At 36.2% G+C, this 21,482-nt stretch overlaps 3 protein-coding genes, 1 non-coding gene and 1 pseudogene across 4 annotated transcripts; 4 read left to right on the forward strand and 1 right to left on the reverse strand.

Moving 5' to 3' along the window:
- Positions 1–369: 369 nt before the first annotated feature.
- LOC137716489 (monofunctional riboflavin biosynthesis protein RIBA 3, chloroplastic) lies at positions 370–3,466 on the reverse strand. Its single transcript, XM_068455945.1, has 7 exons — positions 3,317–3,466; positions 2,757–3,087; positions 2,179–2,400; positions 1,583–1,908; positions 1,285–1,414; positions 860–1,156; positions 370–745 (listed from the first exon to the last, which is right to left on the reverse strand). The coding sequence occupies exons 1-7, from the start codon at positions 3,370–3,372 to the stop codon at positions 464–466; spliced, it is 1,644 nt and encodes a 547-aa protein (XP_068312046.1). The 5' UTR covers positions 3,373–3,466; the 3' UTR covers positions 370–463.
- A 3,408-nt stretch (positions 3,467–6,874) lies between these two features.
- LOC137715669 (UDP-galactose/UDP-glucose transporter 5B-like) lies at positions 6,875–11,871 on the forward strand. Its single transcript, XM_068455004.1, has 10 exons — positions 6,875–7,277; positions 7,369–7,575; positions 7,660–7,725; positions 8,541–8,639; positions 9,603–9,694; positions 10,153–10,265; positions 10,585–10,673; positions 10,897–10,983; positions 11,081–11,149; positions 11,236–11,871. Exons 1-10 carry the CDS (start codon positions 7,167–7,169, stop codon positions 11,341–11,343), a joined length of 1,041 nt encoding a protein of 346 aa, XP_068311105.1. The 5' UTR covers positions 6,875–7,166; the 3' UTR covers positions 11,344–11,871.
- Positions 11,872–12,242: 371 nt separating this feature from the next.
- TRNAH-GUG (transfer RNA histidin (anticodon GUG)) lies at positions 12,243–12,314 on the forward strand. The gene has a single exon. It is a non-coding gene; the product is annotated as a tRNA-His (tRNA).
- Positions 12,315–15,466: 3,152 nt separating this feature from the next.
- On the forward strand, positions 15,467–17,453 carry LOC137716138 (11S globulin seed storage protein Ana o 2.0101-like). The gene is made up of 3 exons (XM_068455538.1): positions 15,467–15,892; positions 16,080–16,797; positions 17,079–17,453. Exons 1-3 carry the CDS (start codon positions 15,697–15,699, stop codon positions 17,230–17,232), a joined length of 1,068 nt encoding a protein of 355 aa, XP_068311639.1. The 5' UTR covers positions 15,467–15,696; the 3' UTR covers positions 17,233–17,453.
- Positions 17,454–17,708: 255 nt separating this feature from the next.
- LOC137714281 ((2S)-flavanone 2-hydroxylase-like) lies at positions 17,709–21,019 on the forward strand (annotated as a pseudogene).
- The last annotated feature ends 463 nt before the right edge of the window (positions 21,020–21,482 follow it).

Raw genomic sequence — 21,482 nt, forward strand, 5'->3', positions numbered from 1 at the left:
GTACTTCTCTAAAAAAAATCATTTTGCGACCCAAAATTACTTTTAACTTTTTCTATCAAATGAAGGCAGAGACGTTTCATAAAACACGTTTAATTATTTCAAAATCAGTTCTAAACATTCTTTAGTTTACAACTCAAAGTAAGCAGTCTATTGTTCCACAAGGCCAATTTGTTATGCACCTTATCAATGACACTTTTGTAAGTAGCCATATGAATCAAATTTCAAGATGTATGTTCATCACTATAAGTTCATTAGTTATTATGGTTAATATTAATATTATTTAATATTGACATATATTCTTATTCGACATTTCAGACAAAAATACTACTAAACGAAGGGCTAGTTCCGTTATAATAATCCCCATAAGTGTATAGAAAATGATTGTGGAATCAATAACAAAATCAATGAATTACTCTCTGTGGTACAAAAAATAAATCCTTAAATATCTGTACATGTGTGAAGGCTACGTATAATTTGAACCTTCACTATTTCCTGATTCCGGCAGACCTTGGTCATTTACATTAGGGTTGATGAACAATCCATCTGAAAGTCCTTGAATATCAGAACCGTAAACATGTCCCATCTTTGTTCTTTTTGTTTCCAAGTAGGTCTTGTTTTCCTCAGTGATTGGTGTCAAAACCGGAACCCTCCCGATCACGGCCAACCCGTATCCCTTTAGACCGGTGAACTTTGCCGGGTTGTTCGTCATTAGCCTCATCGTTCGGACACCTATGTCTCTCAATATCTGCTCACAATTATTCAAACAATCGTATAGTAAGTCACACAGTCTGCAATTTCCGAAAAATGTTCTTATATGTGCGGTTGAAATTCACAGTCTGACAATATAAGTGAAACTAACCTGGGCACCGATCCCATATTCACGAGAATCAACAGATAGTCCGAGTTCTATGTTGGCCTGGACGGTGTCATGGCCTTGATCCTGCAGATTATAGGCTTGAAGTTTGTGACCTAGACCAATGCCTCTTCCTTCATGACCTCTGAGGTACACAACGACTCCTCGACCGGCTTGTTCGATTAGCTGCATTGCCAAATCCAACTGGTTTCCACAGTCACACCGCGCTGATCCGAAAATATCTCCTGTCAAACACTCCGAATGCACTCTTACTAGCACATCTTGTCCATTTCCAATGCTTCCCTGTTGATGTCCATTAGCTTTAGCAGCAAAGTTCGGTACAAATAATGTTGCAGTTTGCTGTAACATGCCAAATGAACCATCTTCTCGTTTTTGTACAGGAAAATAAGAAGGGTTAGGTTAATTTATACCTTTACAACTGCAACATGTTCTGTTCCGTCTAGCTTCGAGCGATAGCAATAGGCTTGAAATAGACCCCATTTCGTAGGTAGACGCGAAACGGCTTTTCTTTCAACTAATTTTTCCCTCTTTCTCCTGTACCTGTTAGCATAAGTAACATTTGTTGTTGAGGCTCCCTTTTTTTTCTATTGATACAAGCGATGCGGTGGGATGAGAGATCCAAACATTCAATCTCGCTCAAATGTAAACGCTCTTAACTGCTTGAGCTACAAAATTCTGAAAGTTACGATTGAATTAGATTATTATTACCTGATCAAATCAGTAATGGAGACAATTGGAATGGAATGCTCCAACGACAATGTCCTCAAATTGGATAAAGAGGCCATAGAGCCGTCATTGGCATCAACTACTGCTGAAAGAACAGACACCGGCCTTAAGCCGGCCAGAACAACGAGATCAACTGAAGCCTCAGTGTGACCGGCTCTCCTAAGAACCCCGCCGTTTCGGTACTTGAGGGGAAACACATGGCCAGGCCTTCTGAAGTCCTTCGGTTTAGAATCATTAGATGATAGAGCAGCCACAGTTTTTGCCCTGTCTGCAGCTGAGACTCCGGTTGATGTTCCAACTTTTGCATCCTTTAAAACCAAGAAAAAAGAACGACATTCACAAAGTAAGCCCTTCAAAACGAATCCACCCATTTATGCTATAACATATAAATTTATTTACTAATACGATATTCGATGTTTATGACATATCTCATTCATATTATAACACGTAAATTAGTAACATCATGTGACAGTATGACTGTCACACAAAAATAATGCCATCCGAAACTCCTTCATGGCCCAAAACCCTAGTAACATAGATCTAAGGAGTATTCTGGGGCAATGCTAAAGCATTATTACCACTGTAATTGTGAATGTGGGAGCAGAAGAGTCTTCATCTTCAGTCTCTGGTGACATGAGAGGAAGCTCCAATCTTTCAAGATCCTCCTCCATCATGCCTACTGAGACAATCCCAGACCCCTGCTTGATCATGAACGCTACGTTTTTCGGGTTCGCAAACAACGCGGCCATGACTAGGTTTCCTTCAACTCCCCCATTTTCATCATCTACAACAATCACAAACTAAACGTAAAAGAGAAAAAGAAGAGACAAATCAGTGGCAGTTCACATAAAATGCACCATTGTTAAGAGGTGCATCAGTAGCACAAGTATTAGTTACTAGTATATATAAATTAACGCTCGTTGGAATTGTTTTTAAAATTACTGAAGCGCTTTTAGGGGAAAAAAATTTGGATTCCAAAAGCACTTGAGGTACTTTCTAGAAGAAGCATAGTTATGTACATCTTTTAGGAAGCATTTTAAGTGTTTTTCCAAAATTCACTTGCGTTTTTACTAAGGTTTCAAAAACATTATCAACAAAAGTGTTTTCAGTGAGTTTAATAACAATTCCAAACAAGCCAAGATTAGTTAGTCCAAACCTTTCCTTGGCGTAATGTGTTAAGCGCCTGCTCTATGGAAGAGTAGCCGTCAGATGGGCAATCAGGGTCACCCTCAGCATCACTAACAAAGAAATCAACGGTCTCCGGTGTGATCTCCGCATCCAACGTCCCAAATGGTCCTGCCGAAGCTGACTCATCTAACCCACCCAACAGAGAACCATTTTCACTCCCCTTCAAATAATTAGCATCACCAAAGAGGTTATTCCCAGCTGCTCCTACACTACTTTCAGACACCCCAATAGCCCAACAAGTCGGATTTAACCAACTCTGCCTGAACAGACATTGACGAACTGCAAGAGATCGATGCAAGCTGCGACATAATCACCCACGTTAACAAAAACAACGGGAGAGTGTTGGTCTGGTGACATCCAGTCTCCACTTTGTCGGACAAAACTCAAAATTCGTATCTCATAAGCGGTAGTAATTAATTAATATAAATAAATAAACATCACTGATCGATGTCTCAAAAACAACGAGAACGAGGATCTTATGGACGACAGTTGTTGAATAATAAAAAAAGAGAGACGGAGAAAGCGTACCTTGAGCTAGAGAGGATATAAGGGAAGAGGGGGTGAGGAGCTCGAGCAGAGTCCATGAGCAGGAGACTTCAACTTCTTCTCTTCTGTAATTGTTCTTCTTTTGGCAAAAGCAGAAGCTGCGTATTTACGTCTACTGCATGAAGGGAAAAAAGACGACCTCTAGTTGTGGATGTGTTTTGCAAACTTTTGCAACCGGAGGAGTTATCCAAAACTTGACTAATTTTGTACGGAATTGTGAGCCACATTATTTATGTACATGTGTAGGGCTTTTTGGTTACTTTGTCGACGACAAAATAGAAAGAAAAAAAGAAGGTATGGTGTCAGTTGGATTTGCCTTAAAACAAATTATAATCTTGATCTAGAAAAATAATTATAGTTTAGTTTAGTTTCAGAGGATAAAAATAAGAGAATAAGCAACGAAAGTTAGGATAAACTACTAGAAAACTTAATTAATAAATTTTGTATAACGAATATGACTATTTGATTTAAGCGGAATTTTATCTTTATTTTGTTGAAATTTTATTTTTTTAGGACATCGATATTTTTATGTTAAGCCGCACAATGGGCGGTTTAATTTACCGAATTTGCCATTCACGAGATTCGAACTTAAGACTTTTCACTTCTAAGCGAAGAGGAATACCACTAGACTGTAGTACTATGTGACTTATTTTGTTGAACTAAGTGCTAAGTTCAAATATCACGAACACACATTTTTAATCAACAAAATGAATGTCAAGTTTTGATACACATGCCTAGGTTTTAAAATTTTAAGACTAAACATTTATGCATTTTAGAGTTTTGATTAAACATTTTCCTACAATTTATGACATCACCCCGATCCAAAAATTCGTTAGGGATTCCGTCTATGCACCAGGCACGTGTGGGCGCGTGAGGCTTCAGAAAATTTTTCTAAAAATATCGGGGTGTGTCAATTTAGGTGCCACATGGATTAGAAGTAATTTTTTTTTATAATTTAAATTACCCAACTTGCCAGTATATATATATACCTTTTAATTCCTAGATAATACATCAAAACTTATAAAATCTTGTAGAATTTAATTCCAATAAAAAGTCTTTCAAAATACCCATGAATGCGACTTGCTATTATATTTAATATACCTTTTAATTTTCTTAGATAATATCTCAAAACTCCTAAAAACTTGTAGATAAATATTGTAGTATTCAATTTTAATAAAAAAGTCTTTCAAATTACACATGAAACGTAGATTTCTTCTTGATACATATTTGATACATTACTTAATATATCTTCTTGGTACATATTTGGTATGTTTGTTTTCTTTCTTGTATGTATTTGGTGCGTTTATATTTATTTAAAAAAAAACATATTTGGTACATATATTTTCTCTTGATTAAACATATATTTCTCCTTGGTACATATTTGGTACGTTACTTTATATATCTTCTTGGTACGTATTTGGTACGTTCATATTTCTTTTTTGTATGTATTTGGTACATTTATATATTATTTTGGTACGTTTATATTTATTTAAAAATACATATTTGGTACGTTACTTTATATATCTTCTTGGTACGTATTCGGTACGTTTAAATATATTATCTGAACGTACCAGCTTTAAGCCTCCGAAAGTAGAGAATAAATGTAATTATCTCACATGATATCAATATAAAATCGTGAAAACAACCACTAATTGAAATGGATAAGTCCATTCAAAATTCAAAATTGAGGATCACAGAATTCTAACGTGGGAGAAGAAACCATACGGCTTAAACATGGGAGAAGAAACTAAAACCATACGGCTTAAACATGGGAGAAGAAACTAACTTCCTAAAAAAAAGGCCACATACAAAAATATATCAACCTAAAAAGATATATATGGAATTTAATAATTAACATTTTAAATTAAAAAAACACAATAATTAGGGATGGCAACGGTTCGGTTTGGGGATGGAAATGCTACATCCATCCCCATAATCATGAAAATTAACCATATCCATAACCGTAAATTAACCATCGGGGATTATCCATAACCATATCCACCGGGTAATGGATTTTCAATCGGTTATTGGTTATATCCATCTTCGTCAAAAAACAAAAAAAAATTATATTCATCCAATTGACACATTATAAATTTTAGTAGATACTAATTCCGTCATTAAATAGCAACATCCAATTACAAAAAACATAACAATATATTTGAAGTTGTTCATGATAACATGCACCAATTTCTTGATAGTGAAACTCTTGAAGAGAGATGAATTTGATAAACTTGTAACATTTGATAATTGATATATAAAATGATTCAATGACTTAATTTGGTTGAGTATAACAATAAGAGTATTGAACTGATGAGGTTGTTGTTATGCCCATGCATGATGTTTGGTGCATAATAAAGATAGAATAGGGTTTGATGCATGCATAATGAATTAATATAGGGAGGGTTCGGTAAATTAAATAAAATTATATTATATATCATATATATATATATATATAATATTTGGGGACGAATTAGGGACCCCTATAACCATATCCAAAACCATAACCAAATAAAGTTTAGGGTTTTTCCCCATATCCATATCATACTCGAATTTTCATATCCAAATCCAATCTATTCGGATGGTTATCTACGATTATCGGGTTTAACGGTTAGAATTGTTATCCCTAACAATAATTACATGTAATCTAAATAAATATAAAAATGCTGACATGACTATTGTTTAGGCGTTATAATCAAATTTCAGTATAGAACCAATGTTTAGGCGTTCTAATCAAATTTCAGTATTAAAAAAATGTAGGAGATTCTAATATTCCTTAAAAAAAACAAAATAAGATGTGGCATATGAAATTCATAAATTAAATTGAAAACAATAAGAAGATGAAAAGCTATAAAAAAAAAAATTGGGTAACAACGGGCTAAATGCCCAATAAAGAGAAACTAAAATGAATTTCACAAAAAACATGACGGAGTCAACCATTCCAATTTACATCAAACAGCTTCCGACAATCCTGCACCAGTTTACGATGATGATAATTGTCATGTCACAAACCCCTTACAGTTACAGATAAGTTCACGTATTATTACATCGCGTTAATAAATCATCTTTAAAATTATTTTTCTGACCAAATAAACTGTTGATCTTGCACTGTAATATTTTCAGATTTTTCCTTGCTTACTAAGAAAAAAGTATATATATTAAATGAAAACAATTTAAAAACTTTCAGTTTTTAATCAAAATGATAAAAATGTATTGTAAATAAATAGTATTAGATGTGATTTTTTTACGGGTGTGTGGATTTCTGTCTGTTGATTTCTCACATACCCTTTTTACTTCTTACATGTCATTTGTTAATTTCTGTTTGTTGATTTTCTTTAATTTATCCGATATGACGGTAGAAAATTAAAAAAATATATGAGAAATAAAAAGAAATGTGTGATATCACACCCTTTTTTAACTAAAAATATCATTTTTATTATAAATAAACATTACCGAAAATGTTTCATTAAATCTCCCCCTAAAAAAAACCTATTTCCAGTTTTTCTAAAAAAAAAGTCTAAGTTGGAAAGGCATCCAGCCTTTTGGACCTCAGCGAGGGACGAGGCTGCTGACGTGTCCACACTTTTCAAAAGCCTGGGCAGCAACAGTTTTCCAGACAGCACACATAACAGAGAGAAGTCACCGCCGACGATTCCGTTACGCTGCTCGCTGCTCGCTGCCACTGCTAATTCCGCCACGTGTCCCTTAGCTCTCTTCCTGCTCTATTTGATCCCCTATCCTCGGGCCCCGCACCATTTATCCGGCGACCTAACGGCACCGTATTGTCACAAGTTCCCGGGCGAGCTCCATTGGCTACACTCTTCGCGATCGTGCTATGGCCGAAACAACGTCGTTGCCGGGCGCTCCGCAGCCGAGCAAGCTGTGGAAAGGGGTTTTCGCGGTGGCCGGAATCATGACCACGCTCGTCACCTACGGCGTTCTCCAGGTCCCTAATTCCCTCGCATTTCTCCAATTCTTCGAATCGATCTCCGTTTTCGCGGCGGAAATGTTGAATCTTATGCTTCGATTTCTTGCAGGAGAAGATCATGAGAGTGCCTTACGGCGACGACAAGGCGTTTTTCAAGTACTCGCTTTTCCTCGTCTTCTGCAACCGCATCACGACGTCGGCCGTCTCCGCCGGAGTTTTGTGGGCCAGAAAGAAGGCACTGGATCCTGTGGCTCCGGTTTACAAGTACGGCCTCGTATCGATTTCAAACATACTAACCACTACATGTCAGTACGAGGTGAGAGCTGCGGCCTTTAATTTTTGCAGAATGTGTAATTTTTGTTGGTTTTGTTATTGATTTCGTACATTTTGGTGACCGCAGGCTCTCAAATACGTCAGCTTTCCGGTTCAAACGCTTGCGAAATGCGCCAAGATGATACCTGTGATGGTAAGAAAATACAGTTCGATCAGTTATGGTGCTTCATTGTACTATTTGTGAGTAGTTTTATCTGTTGGTTAATCTTTTTTATGTTTAATTGTCAAGAGGAGTAACATTTTGTTCGAATCGGAGTTTCAAAAAAATGGCTACACTTGCACGAGTAATGAGTTTTTCTCAATAGCCATCACTTTTGAATTATAACCAGCTAGTTGAAGGAAACGGACAAGAAACCAAAATGCTTTATATAGCTTAGAATGTCCTACATACTATAATTTTGGAGTAATTAAGATCCAAGCTTTAGTTTTATGAGGAAGGATGTGGCAGGTGGAGCTGTGGAAGATTGGTTCATATGTTAACTGTACGTCTGTAGCATTCTAGGTGCCTGTAAGAAGTCATCAACCATGGTGTTGATTCGAATATGCCCCAAAAGAAAAAGGTTGACCCAATATATGGCTAATATTTTTTTGGTAGGGGATTATGCGTAATATTAGTGTATCTGCAAATGTGGTATTTCATGTTAAAAATGATACAAAATGAACAGCTGATGCAAAAAATTAAACCCAGTAGATGGGAAGGTCCATATTGAACTATATAGTTAGCTGTTTAGGGCGAACAAAATAGGCACTAAACCTTTGATGTCAATGCAAGGGCAAGAGTTGATGTACATGCTTGATTGATTAGTGAGTTCCAAATGTTTGAGAGTGTGAAAGTTGGGTTTGAGGTGAGGCCTATAAGTGAAGAGGCTAATTGAGAATATTGTTAGTTACTTCAGTATCTTTTTCATGAGGTTGGTTTGCCAATTCACACGGTTATTTTGTATGCAGGTTTGGGGCACTATCATTATGCAAAAGAAATATAGTGTACCGCACTATTTTCTGGCATTTCTAGTGACAGTGGGCTGTTCAATATTCATTCTATATCCGGTATGGTCCTTGGCTCTGATTCCCTGTCGAATTCCTTAAAATTCTCCACTGAGGTGTGATTTTATTTGAAAAGTGGTATTAATTGTTAGCATGCTACCACTTTGTAATACTCATAAGTGACCGTAGTCTCTGATTTAGCTTTCCCTGTCTGGCATGCACACCTTCTTCCAATGGTACTATAATTCCTATTTCTATCCCTGCATTCCCTCTTTTGGTCTATATACATTCCAGGAAATTCATACGCTCCAAGGGCGGAGCAAAAAGTGGAGTCTTGGTCAGAGCAAGCCGCCCTATTCTATTATCAGACATAATTGAGAGAAGCTCATCCGAAACTAGAGCTAGAAACACCTTCCTGGATGATGGTACATTGGGAACTTTTAACAAGTGTCAGCATGCTACTCTTAGAATCTCCTGCAAAATGAGAATACATATAAGTACACTTTTGCCTTCCAAGTGTTTTGAACAATGGCTTCTGTACGGTGCTCAGTGATATTATTGTCTAAATGGAATAGCTATTAATTCAAGTGTTTCCCATTTAGTTTCATATTTGGGCATAGAGCTACCAGAATTACCATCTCTCAGTTTCAAAGCCAAAGATTCGTTCCAGTTGTGGTTGTTTATTACAATCAATGGGGTGATTGTAGCTTGCATGCGAGCTTCATTCATATCTTAGTATGGTGACAGTACCATGCACCCTTGACTTTCCACGCTTGAGTACTTATGTACACGCTCACTCTGTGAGGGCATTTGACAATAAATACGGTGGGCCTAATATCTATAAGGTTCTATTTTTTAGGAATGGAATATATGAATATTTTTTTGCTTGTTTTGAAATGGTATAAATTATTAGAGAAAATTCCTTATATGTTCACGAATCCAACTCTGAAATCTTGACAGATTCTGATGAGCAAAATGTAGTTCTTTGATTCAAAATAGAACTAATTGTTTGTGTTTTGAATGTAGGCAGGATCTGCTGACATTGGTCCATCTGATATATACGGAAGAGGAAGAGAAAATACCATTTGGGGCATTTCTCTTATGATTGGTTATCTTGGGTATTATATTGAACCCTCTGTTTATTATATTGACTGGTTATGATTTATCTAAAAAGAACTTGTTGCTAGCTGCTGAGATGAACATACTAATTACACTTCTACCAATTCAAAGATATTAATACACCCAAAATTTTTACTATGATAAAGTGTGCCATCGAACTTTATCTCCAATTCTTGATGCTTAGTTGCTAGGATAACAATAATTTATGATACCAACGCAGCTCCATTAAGCTAATTGCTTACAATGATATAAATGCTACCTTACGGAAGCAAAACGTACAAAAACAAGTAGTTTAAAGTTTTCTCCCTTGTAATTGATTATGAGTGCACTGAGTGTGGGTGATTTTGTGTTTGTCTATTTTCCTCTTTACGGAGAACTTGACCAATAAAAAAAAAAGCAATGAGATACTTGGAACCGAAATTTTATACATTTAGACGCTCGTTCCTCTGTCTAATAGGTTTGACGGCTTTACAAGCACGTTCCAAGATAAGCTATTTAAGGGATATGATATGGAGATACACAATCAAATATTTTACACCACATTCTGTTCTTGTGTTCTCAGCATGACAGGTAAGATTCTTATTCTAGTCTTGTTGCTCCATAAGTAGTTATGTTAATCACACACAGGGATATTTCGTGGTGTGGTTGTGTATGTTTTCATACTCCTTAACAGGATTCGGTGTTTATATGTTGTCGCAATTTATGTTGTGGATTTCGTATCATTATCTTGTCTCTAATCTAACTTCAAAGTGATCCAAGCATGTGTTTGTGTGCCTGCTTGAAGGTTGTGAGTGTTACTACAATGCTGTACTTACAATGGTTGTTTCTATCCACAATTAGCATTATCTTGCCTTTTAGGGATGAGTTATTGATTCTGCCGAACTTTCAGGTCTTCTACTACAAGGGCAACTTCTGCCAGCAATTCATTTTGTTGCTAGTCACAATGGTTGTTTTTTCGACATTGCATTGCTTTCCACTGTAAGAGATATTTCCTTCCAATTATGGGATCTGTTAACGTTGTCCATTTCATTACTTTGTATTTATTTTAGCAGATGCTTCTAATTTTTCTAATGCTTGTGTCCATTGTCTAAGATTTTCTTTCCCATTGTGCCAAATTTTTCTTTTTCTTATTTCGTCTTCTCCCCTGTGTTTTGTTTCCCGTTTCTTTTCCTTCCTGTTTTACAAGTGGTTTGTGTTGCAGGTAGCAACAGCGAGCCAGTTTTTTATTTCTTACACAATTCGCACTTTTGGTGCTCTCACGTTTGCCACAATAATGACCACAAGACAGGTAATCCGAACTCTCCAAAATAATCCTTGTAAGCATTTCCACTTCTCAGTTATTAGTGCTTCTAATTAATGGTGTCTCTTTCTCTTTGGTATTGAAGCTGGCCAGCATTATGTTGTCATGCTTGTGGTTTTCGCACCCCCTTAGCTGGGAACAGTGGATGGGAGCCGTAAGCCTCAACCTCAACCTGGTAATTTTTTGCTTTGTTTTCTGTTTCCCCAAGCCAAATAACGCCACTTTTGTTACAATGACCAGGCTATTGTCTTTGGTTCCCTATATGCGAAAAGCTTCTTGAGAACGGATCCTTCACCTTCCCAACAAATTCAGAATGGAGCTTCGAGTCCTGTGAAGGGGATCCCTTGATAGTGTTTGGGTTAACGGTCACCACAGTATGTCGGACTAGGTACTTGCCTCTAACTTTGACCGATGGGCAGCTTTGGTTTTACGATTGTCAAGCTGCAACCTCCGAACAGGCCTTCGATGCAGTGAAATTGATCTAAATATACTCTAGAGTCTAGACCACACAGCATGCATACCGCACTCAAGAAGTCTCATTGGAGACTGAAGATTCTTGGAGGCCTACGTCTCCATAGAGAGGATTAATCATAGACTAACTAAAGGAACAAGAATGTTTCGTTTTATATTTCTTATACATGTTCTGAATACATGGCTCGAAAATGTATAATGCAACTGCGCAAGCAACATTTCGTTCGAGAGGAGAACTGGAAGAACAAAAAAGAAGAAGAAAGTCTTGGATACTCTGGAGTATTTTCTTTCTCTTCCTGTGTGACCCAAGCTTAATTAGGATTGTAAGAATAATATGTTTACTGTGTCGATTAGGGATGATGATGGTTTTTAATTATATGATTTTTTGGTGGTTGTTTCGGTTTCTTCATGTGATCAACGTATCTTTGTTCTCCCAAGGGAAGATCCAGAAAGATTTGAGAAGTTGTATTTCATCAGTGTTGTATATTGCATTGTTAGTAAAATATGCAACGGGTATAGTACGTGAAACATATGTGCGTATGTTCACAATACGCGTGTTATATGCGAATTTACTAATTATTAGGAGAAGAAATAGAAAACCGAAGTAGATTGTAATCATAATATCAGGTCTAGCTATAATGCTATGTCCCACAACACATTGAGAACAGACTAGTTTTCGGCTAATGTAGTTCCTATACCACAACGCGTGTATTTTGCCATCTGATCGACCTAATTTTTCATACTTATGTTAAAATTTCACAACTTTGAGCAACAAAGTGGCTGTAGTTTAGTGGTAAGAATTCCACGTTGTGGCCGTGGAGACCTGGGCTCGAATCCCAGCAGCCACATAGCTTTTTAAAGTTTTTTCTTTTGATTTTGTTTTTTGTTTTTTGTTTTTTGTTTTTTGTTTTTTGTTTTTTGTTTTTTTTTTTATCATTTCCCCATTTTTAGGAAAGATTATTTTGTATTAATAAAAAAAAGAGAATTGTAATTACGTTGCTTTGTTTTTTTTTTTTTTTTTTTTATCGTTTCCCCATTTTTAGGAAAGATTATTTTGTATTAATAAAAAAAAGAGAATTGTAATTACGTTGCTTTGTTTGTAGACTGTAGTTATATATTACAACCTAAATGTGAGTTTCCTGATACTTTTGTATACTTTAGATGACTTTGAATATCTTTGTATAATTCCGCGTATGACTTTGAACCTATAATTTCAAATATTATTTTTACGAGCTCTTGTTACGCTATAGAAATAAACTTTTGTTTTTTTTTTTTTACATATTGGATGTGATCCCATGTAAATGAAAGGACTAGAATTGATCAAATTAGAGTTGCGCGAGTACCACATGAACTTGTAAACATACCCGCATGAACTTTTAATTTTTGTTTTTTTTACCACCTGAGCTTTTTTAACTATTAGAATCTACCACCTACGTTATTTACCATTATTTTGTTGTTAAAACATGTCACCCGTAGGGATATTTTCGTCAATTAACTTCATGAGGCTAGCTAGAATCAAATTAACTCCAAAATAATACTACGGTACCTGAGTCAATATGACGTTGAAAACAATTCGGCAATTCCCTCCATAAGAGTTTGAAAAATTAATGTTTGAATAAATAATGATGAACCACACACCCACCTACTAACCTACAAAAAAATTTGAAAACTCCAACTTGATTTTTGTATAAGTTTCACTTCAATTCTTCAACAACCCTTACCAAAATCAACTTCTCCATTTCTCTTCAACACTGCTACAAAAAAAAAAAAAAATTTGCCTTCATACAAATTGATTCCGGCGAGCCCTAGAAAGTGAATTGACAAAAATATCCCTCCACATTAGAGGCGCTTGATGTGTTTTAACAGCAAAATGGATGAAAAGTAAAGTAGGTGGTGGATTCCAACAATTAAGAGAATCCAGGTGTTAAAAATTAAAAATTGAAAGATCAAATGGAATTGGTGCGTATGTTTCTAAGTTCAGGCGGTATTTATGCAAAATCCTCATCAAATTAAAATATTTCATTTCACAAGATTTGGTTTCATTTCACGTCTCAAATTATAAAAAACAAATCAATGTGTTAGACAAGGTACTCAAAACTAACGTTCAATTTCAAAAGGATAAGATCTAAAATCTCCATCTTAAAGTTCCAAATTAAACACATAAAAGGATTTAGTGTTCCCCTAATAAACTACTCAACATAGGATTAGATGTTCACTTCAAATCCATACCTAAATTAAAAAAAAAATAAAAGATATTCAGTTAATTAAAAAAATAGTATCCCACTAAAGTGAAAAAAAAAAAAAGAAAAAAAAAGAGAGATTAACATTGTATTTGTTTACAATCCATGCAATACATGGATGACAATTCATAGTGTGTCTACATTACTTTGTAAATCAGGTCACATCCTAATTAGTGAATATATTCCCAACTTTACATAATTTTGGTGAAGTTATTCTAAATTTCGGATCTTTTTATTTGCTTTTTAAAAAGCCTTTTATGCTTTCCTAAATATATATATAGAGGCCCTTTATGCAAAAGGAATTCTATATATTTTTTTTAAAATAGGGATAGGTTGAGGTCCACTTCACATCGAATTTTAATGATGGAAACAGTCTATTTTGTATATCTTGATTCATAGATCATCCTTACAAAAATTCAATTCAATTCAAAACCATTCATTTGTCTATTTAATTATCAAGATAAAATTTCATTGTTTTTTATATAACAAAATATTCGTTAATTTATTTAAACTCAATTAGATGTCTTAAAATTTTTTAATTTGACTAATATTTTGCAAGAATGATTTATGAGGTGCAACTTGAAAAATAAACAATTTGGATCATTAAAATTTGATGTGGTGTTGAACTTACAACTAATCCCCATTTATAAAAAAAAGAAATCTCTTTCCTTAAAGGTTTCTTATTTATATATATATATATATATCTCCTATATATTGGCATCTTACAAATAAAATAATTTTATTTCCTTTTATGAAAAGCGAGACAAATTATTAAATAAGGTTCGAACTTAATCTTGAGCTGAATTAAATATTCATTAGGATGAAAGTAATTTAGGTCGCGAAACAAATGTATGATACAAGCACGATTGTGCATATGCTTAATATTTTATTTATTTATGCTGCGAATACTAATAGCTAATTCTTCTACAATTTAAAATGAACGCATGGAAACAATAAACTATTACTTTTTAATGACAATGATAAATTATTGATAAATTATATGATTATTGATACCCACTTAATCAGCTGCTCCATTAATCTATTATTCTAGATTCTTTTCAAAATGTCAAAAATATTACTTGCACATTAATTGAGATAGCAATTATACGTAAACACGTCAAAGACAACTTCATCTTTCTACCTCCCAAACAATTCTATTTCTATACAAATTACAAATGGTAGAGCTATTTACAGAAAACCTTGCCTCAGCCGTTGTTAAACCACGTTCAACGAGAAAGTAACTTGGCAGCGCATCGCCTTGCTCTAGTAGGAATTGGTAGTAATTAATAGTTTATGTGGTTTGAAGAACTCTTGATTTAGTTAGGGATATTTTGTTTGAAGATGTTTCGTAATTTACCTATGTATTGTCATTTGAGGATAGATTTTCTTGTTATGCGAGACATTCTTTTTCCTTCAACAGGATTGAAAGCTCTGGCAAGATTTTATCAAGGCTCATTTTGCACACTATCCTTAGTTTGTACGTTTTTTGATTTGTTCAATGAATATCGTATTTTCCTTATAAAAAAAAAATTTACTTTTCACACATCCTCGTAATTTTTGACAATTAAATTGAATTAATTGAAAAAAAATCAGTATTTAATAATTAACAAGCCTGTGAAGGTGTCTGAATATCAGTATCCGTTACAAAGTGATTGTAAGAAAGCAAGATAGATAGAGTTTTATTCCCGCTAATCTTCTTTTAATCCTGATTAATGTTTTCAAGATTAAATAGAATCAGACCATCCAATTATCCTTAATCCAATCCGAATTCACAATCCTTCTCCTCATCAGATTCTACCTCCTTCCTCCTCCTTCTCTAATCTCTCTCCAACAGAATGTCGTACCTCCATACCCGCTCAACTCCCCTATATATACACTCCCCAACATACGCCTTCCTCACCACTCGATCGCATCCTATCAATCAATCGATCACTTCTCTCTCGATTTTGCGTTTTGGGATTTTCTGGGTTCGTGAAAAAAATCGCAAAGAATGGAGCTTGATCTTTCACCCAAGTTGGCCAAGAAGGTGTACGGCGGCGATGGCGGGTCCTACTTTGCCTGGTCCCCGTCGGAGCTTCCCATGCTCCGTGAAGGTAACATCGGCGCCGCCAAGCTCGCTCTGGAGAAGGACGGGTTCGCTCTCCCCAAGTACTCTGACTCCAACCAGGTCGCCTATGTCCTCCAAGGTATACATTTTTGAATTTTCTGTTTAATTTTACGGATTTTCGGCATTTTTCAATGATGGGGTTGTTCTTATTTGTTTATTTGATTGCTTGTCTGCTTCTGGATCATGAATTTTATATATAAACAGTTCATAATTTATGATGAAATAAGATCATATGGGTTAATTTAATTTTTGTTTTGTCCGTTCAGGTACTGGTGTAGTCGGAATTGTCCTCCCGGAGAAGGAAGAGAAGGTTCTTCCAGTTAAGAAGGGTGATGCGATTGCCCTCCCTTTCGGAGTTGTGACTTGGTGGTACAACAAGGAGGACACCGAGTTCGTTGTTCTTTTCTTGGGCGACACTTCAAAAGCTCACAAGAGGGGTGAGTTTACCGACTTCTATCTCAACGGCTCCAACGCCATTTTCACCGGCTTCTCAACCGAGTTTGTTGGTCGGGCATGGGATTTGGAGGAGAGTGTTGTGAAGACTCTCGTTGGCAAGCAGTCTGGCAAGGGCATTGTCAAGCTCAGCGGAGCTAAGTTGCCCGAGCCAAAGAAGGAACACCGCGATGGCATGACGTTGAACTGCGAAGAGGCCCCCTTGGATGTTGACATTAAGGATGGTGGAAGAGTTGTGGTCTTGAATACCAAAAACCTTCCTTTGGTCGGTGAGGTTGGGCTCGGTGCTGACCTCGTGAGGTTGGACGGGAGTGCCATGTGCTCCCCTGGATTTTCTTGTGACTCGGCTCTGCAGGTGACTTATATTGTTAGGGGCAGCGGCCGTGTCCAGGTTGTTGGTGTCGACGGTAAGAGGGTGTTGGAAACTACCATCAAAGCCGGTAATCTCTTCATCGTTCCTCGGTTCTTTGTTGTGTCAAAGATTGCTGATCCGGAGGGCTTGGAATGGTTTTCTATCATCACTACGCCCAAGTAGGCTTTTTCGTCTTGCCTAATTACGCTTTCGTTGTTCTTGATTTAAGCTCAGCTAGTTGAGTTATATATTTCTATGCATTTATAACATCCTGCTGCTTGGAATACACGCATACATATAGATTATTCCCACCACACACACAACTTACTTAATTCGAAAGAGTTGGCTCCCACCACACACGCAACTTACTTAATTCGAAGGAGTTGGCAATGTTTCACAGAAAAAGTTTATCGGTTGGTATCTTAACGTCTTGGTGATTCGTTTAATTACTTGTGTGCAGCCCGATATTCACCCACTTGGCTGGAAGCATTGGATGCTGGAAGGCTCTATCTCCGCAGGTGCTCCAGGCTGCGTTCAATGTGGATTCGGAAACAGAGAAACTCTTCCGTTCGAAGAGGACTTGTGATGCAATCTTCTTCCCTCCACCCAAGTGAACAGATTTAGATTTAGAGCAGTGCTAGTTTAGTTTAATGGTCCAGACTCCAAATAAAATTGCTTTTTGCTATTAGGTATTATATGTTATGGACTTATGGTTTAGTTTCTGGACCTGCCATATTTCGTATAAAGTTTTCTATCAATTTCTTTAACCATTTAATTCAGATGGTTCTCTTTGCTTCATGAGTGTTATGCATGTTGGATGGAGTGTTAGTTTCTATTCATTCGTCTTTGGTTCGAAACCTCCTTTTTTAATAATTTCGAACTCTTCCTCCGCCCTTAATAATAATAAATTTAGAAGAAAAAAATACATCTTATTATCTTTTGTGTGTACTTTGGATTGTATTTCAGCTTATATTTTGATGAAGGTTGTTTTTATTTTATTTTTGAGAGCATAATGGGAAGTTTATACTTTAGTATATTAAACGACGAGGTCGAGGTTGTGTTGCAAACGAGCGTATAGGTGATTGCAAAGATGATTTTGGGAAGTTCTAAAGGGCCGAGTGACGAGGGCAGGGATGAGGAAGCTAGGGTTGTCATGAGAGAGGTGACAAGGATTTTTGGGGAGTTTAATTTGTCAGATTTTGTTTGGTTTTGCAAGAAGACTGCTTTGTAGGGATTTGGGAAGAGAATTGAAGATACTCATAGGAGATATGACACGTTAGTCGAGAAGGTTATTCCAGAACGTGAAGACTTGAGAAAGAAAAACATGAGAAATGGAGGAGGCAGTGGTGGCCAGGAGGAGGAGGTGGAGGAGGTGAAGGATTTTCTGGACATTTTGCTTGATTTGTTAGAAAAAGGCGGTGGTGAGATTACAAGAGTTCATATCAAGGCTTTGATCATGGTAAAAAAATCTTTTGCTCCAAGCTGAAATTTGTTTTTTTTTGTTATTAGATAGTTTAGTAAGGAGATATTTTTTAATATACTTAGAACATAAGACGGTACGCTATGTTATTATACAAGAGGGGAGAAATTTTTTCTTCAAGTATCCATCTACTTGTATAATGATATAAAGGGATGTGCGCATGTTTCAGTACAACCAAAAAATCTTTCTTTAGTAATACGCATGAGTTCAACAAAACATGCAAGAGGATTTGGCAATGCATGACTGCTTTTACCAAAACGTGGCATGAAAAAATAGTAAATAGTTAACAGAAGAAAAAAAAAGTAGTAAATTGATTTATATTCTGAAAATATATTTTCCATTTTCTTTCTGCAATTTGTAACTCTCACTGCACATGCATGTATCATGGAGTCACAATTGGTCAGCTTTCCTGTGTCTTTTCTGTACGACGTAACGAAGAAGACAATAGTTTTATTGGGAGAAGAAAAGGGAGGCATGCTATGTCAAAACGGTTGTGTAAGAGTCAGTAGTACATGTTGAGGTGTTCTAAAAATCGACCTAGGCGGCCGTCTAGGCGTTGGACGGTGACCGACCGCTCCGATTAACTGTTAATCGATCGTAAAATCGGAAAATGTATTAGGCGGACGCCTAGGTGGGATTAGACGGGTCTAGGCAGAGCTATACGGGTCTGGGTGGGACTGGGCAGAAGCTAGGCGGGTCTAGGCGGGCGTATGAGAAGACGCCGGGATCTGAAAATGTTTCTGGAAAAATGTTGTTGCAGGTCGAGAGGAACTGAGGAAGAAGATGCACGGGTGGGGACCACCATTTAGCTTTCAATTTAAACATACGGGTAGGGTGACTTCTTTATGGTCCCACCATCTCCTCTCTTTTGAATTTTAATTGCACGGGTCCAGGTTCAATTACTCTCTTTACCATTTTTTATTCTTTTATTTCTAGTCCAATTACTCTTTTTATTAATTTTTTTGTTCTTTTATTTCTTTTAAGACCATTTACATAAACTGGTAAAGGTCTATTGTTTTATTATTCTTTTTTTTTTTTCAAGATCATTTACATTAGTATGTATTTAAATCCTAACATCACATATGTTATTTTAAAAGAAAAGACATTATTTATATATTATATAGTAATTTTAATTAATTTATATTAAATTTACATAAATCCGTCTAGGCGCTATGCCCAGCTAACCGTTCGACTAGCGCCTAGTATCTTTTAGATAATTGATTTTATCTTTCTTTTATTATCTTATCCATGGATTTTATACAAGTATAATTTTTTATAAGTGTCAATATACACTTATTTACAAGATATACAATAAATTTACCTAAATCCGCCTAGACCCTGCCCGCCTAGCCGCTTAGGCGCTAGGCGCCAACCTACCGACTAGCGCCTAGCACCTAACGTTTTTTAGAACATTTCGACAGAAACAAAGTGAGTCATGCATGTACATTTCAAAGTACAACTCGTGTTTCAGGATATACTTCAGAGTTGTTGAGTGTTTAGATTTTTGGTTAATGATGTCAAAAGTTTTAGTGTTTTTGAGTTTTTAGATTTTTGGATAATGATGTCAAAAGTTTTAGTTTATAGGATACATCAGAGCATGCATATAGTAGAATTTGTGTTATAAATTCATTATAATAGTGTCTTTTGCACTTTCCGAAAACAGTTAAAGAATTTTAAATTACAGATGATACTTTATCGTAATGACAGAACTCAATCATGTTTTTGCATTCTGGCGCAGATTCGATCTCTACAAATCCCTACAATTTAAACCATTAATGCTATTGTTTGTAGAAAAAAAAATCCATTTTAGGATTAACCGTCTAGAAACTCATATTTTGCAATTTGCATCATGATGTAAATAACATAAGAAATCAATTGTATTTCTTTCTTATGAAAAAAAAAAAAAAAAAAAAACAGAGGAATACATTGAACTTTTGGGAGTGTGACTCTCTATATGTGTCATATTTCTTTCAAGTGTAGCTGCATTTCCTTATGTTGTTTTTTCGTAAACACTACTTTTTGGAAGTTGTTCCAGTCATTCAAAAAATATCATCATGCACTCGTCAATACATATATATATATATATATATATATATATTTTTTTTTTTTTTTATTAAGTTTTTATAAATGCGAGAGTACACAATAATAGAGTGCTAATAACAGCTCTACAATATGTTTCTTTGAATAACTATGGAGTTAACAAGGTTACCTAATTTTATAGGGCTTCTAGGAATGTAACAAACTGTATTTTTCAGGATTTCTTCACTGCAGGTACAGACACAACCGCCATTTCAATGGAGTGGGCGCTGGCAGAGCTCATCAACCATCCAAAGGTGCTTAACAAAGCAAGGGAGGAGATCGAAAGAGTCGTCGGGAACGGACGACTACTCGTAGAATCTGACGGTCCAAACCTTCCGTACATCCAAGCCATCATAAAAGAAACACTTAGACTACACCCACCAGTGCCGTTGATCACAAGAAAATGTGTCCAACAATGTAAGATTGGAAAATATGTGATCCCAGAGAACACAGTTCTATTTGTGAATGCTTGGGCCATTGGAAGGGATCCAAAGTATTGGGAACATCCTTTGGACTTTCAACCCGAAAGATTCTTGTCGCTGCTCGGAGAAGGCGGTCGGGCTAGCACAATAGATGTGAGGGGACAACATTTTCAGCTAATTTCATTCGATTCCGGGAGGAGGATATGCCCTGGTTTAAACTTAGCCTTGCAAATGCTGCCTGGGCTACTTGGTGCTATGATCCAGTGCTTTGATTTTGAGGTTGTTGAGCCAGATCTGAACAATATGAACGGTGGTGATCGTGTTCTTGAAATGGATGAACGGCCTGGAATGACTACTCCACGAGCCAATGATCTGGTTAGTATTCCAGTGGCACGTTTGAGCTCACTTTGTATCCCTTGAAACAACACTACCATTTTGATAGTGTTCTTGTAGCCTCTAGAGGGGAAAACTTCATGTATCATTCGCGTTTTAGTAAGTAAACCTTTCATATCTAATGAAACTGCTTTATTTCACAGCGGACTACTTTCACAGTCTAGGAGAGGCAGCTTTTTTAAAAAGCACAACAAGACCAGACTGAACCTCGACCTTGAGAGAAATTTGCGATGTACAACAATGTTTCTTGGAACTTGCAAAACCCGTTACTAGGTTGATGCAGAAGCCACAATCAACCCACATGGATGAAAAGTAGTCATTGCGGAGCGTCGCTTCTCCTCAATCGATTCTTTTTATCCCAAAACGACAACCAATTGCACAGTTTCATCACAATGGTGCAAGTGTGGCTTCTACGCATCTAATAAACATGTCCATGTACGTCACACTGTCAATTTAATGGAGCATCATACCATCAAACAATATCCCCAAT

The sequence above is a fragment of the Pyrus communis genome, chromosome 14 (assembly GCF_963583255.1).
Source record: "Pyrus communis chromosome 14, drPyrComm1.1, whole genome shotgun sequence".
In the NCBI taxonomy this organism is placed as follows: domain Eukaryota; kingdom Viridiplantae; phylum Streptophyta; class Magnoliopsida; order Rosales; family Rosaceae; genus Pyrus; species Pyrus communis.

Excerpts from the sequence above, each read along its gene's own strand:
- LOC137716489 (XM_068455945.1), bottom strand. The coding sequence starts at position 3,372 with ATGGACTCTGCTCGAGCTCCTCACCCCCTCTTCCCTTATATCCTCTCT. Across the intron at positions 1,415-1,582 it reads TCCATTACTGATTTGATCAG|GTACAGGAGAAAGAGGGAAA; the intron begins GTAATAATAATC and ends TTATGCTAACAG. Across the intron at positions 746-859 it reads AATATGGGATCGGTGCCCAG|ATATTGAGAGACATAGGTGT; the intron begins GTTAGTTTCACT and ends AATTGTGAGCAG.
- LOC137715669 (XM_068455004.1), top strand. The coding sequence starts at position 7,167 with ATGGCCGAAACAACGTCGTTGCCGGGCGCTCCGCAGCCGAGCAAGCTG. Across the intron at positions 10,266-10,584 it reads TTGTGTTCTCAGCATGACAG|GTCTTCTACTACAAGGGCAA; the intron begins GTAAGATTCTTA and ends CCGAACTTTCAG. Across the intron at positions 10,984-11,080 it reads CAATAATGACCACAAGACAG|CTGGCCAGCATTATGTTGTC; the intron begins GTAATCCGAACT and ends TTGGTATTGAAG.
- LOC137716138 (XM_068455538.1), top strand. The coding sequence starts at position 15,697 with ATGGAGCTTGATCTTTCACCCAAGTTGGCCAAGAAGGTGTACGGCGGC. Across the intron at positions 15,893-16,079 it reads GGTCGCCTATGTCCTCCAAG|GTACTGGTGTAGTCGGAATT; the intron begins GTATACATTTTT and ends TTGTCCGTTCAG. Across the intron at positions 16,798-17,078 it reads TCTATCATCACTACGCCCAA|CCCGATATTCACCCACTTGG; the intron begins GTAGGCTTTTTC and ends ACTTGTGTGCAG.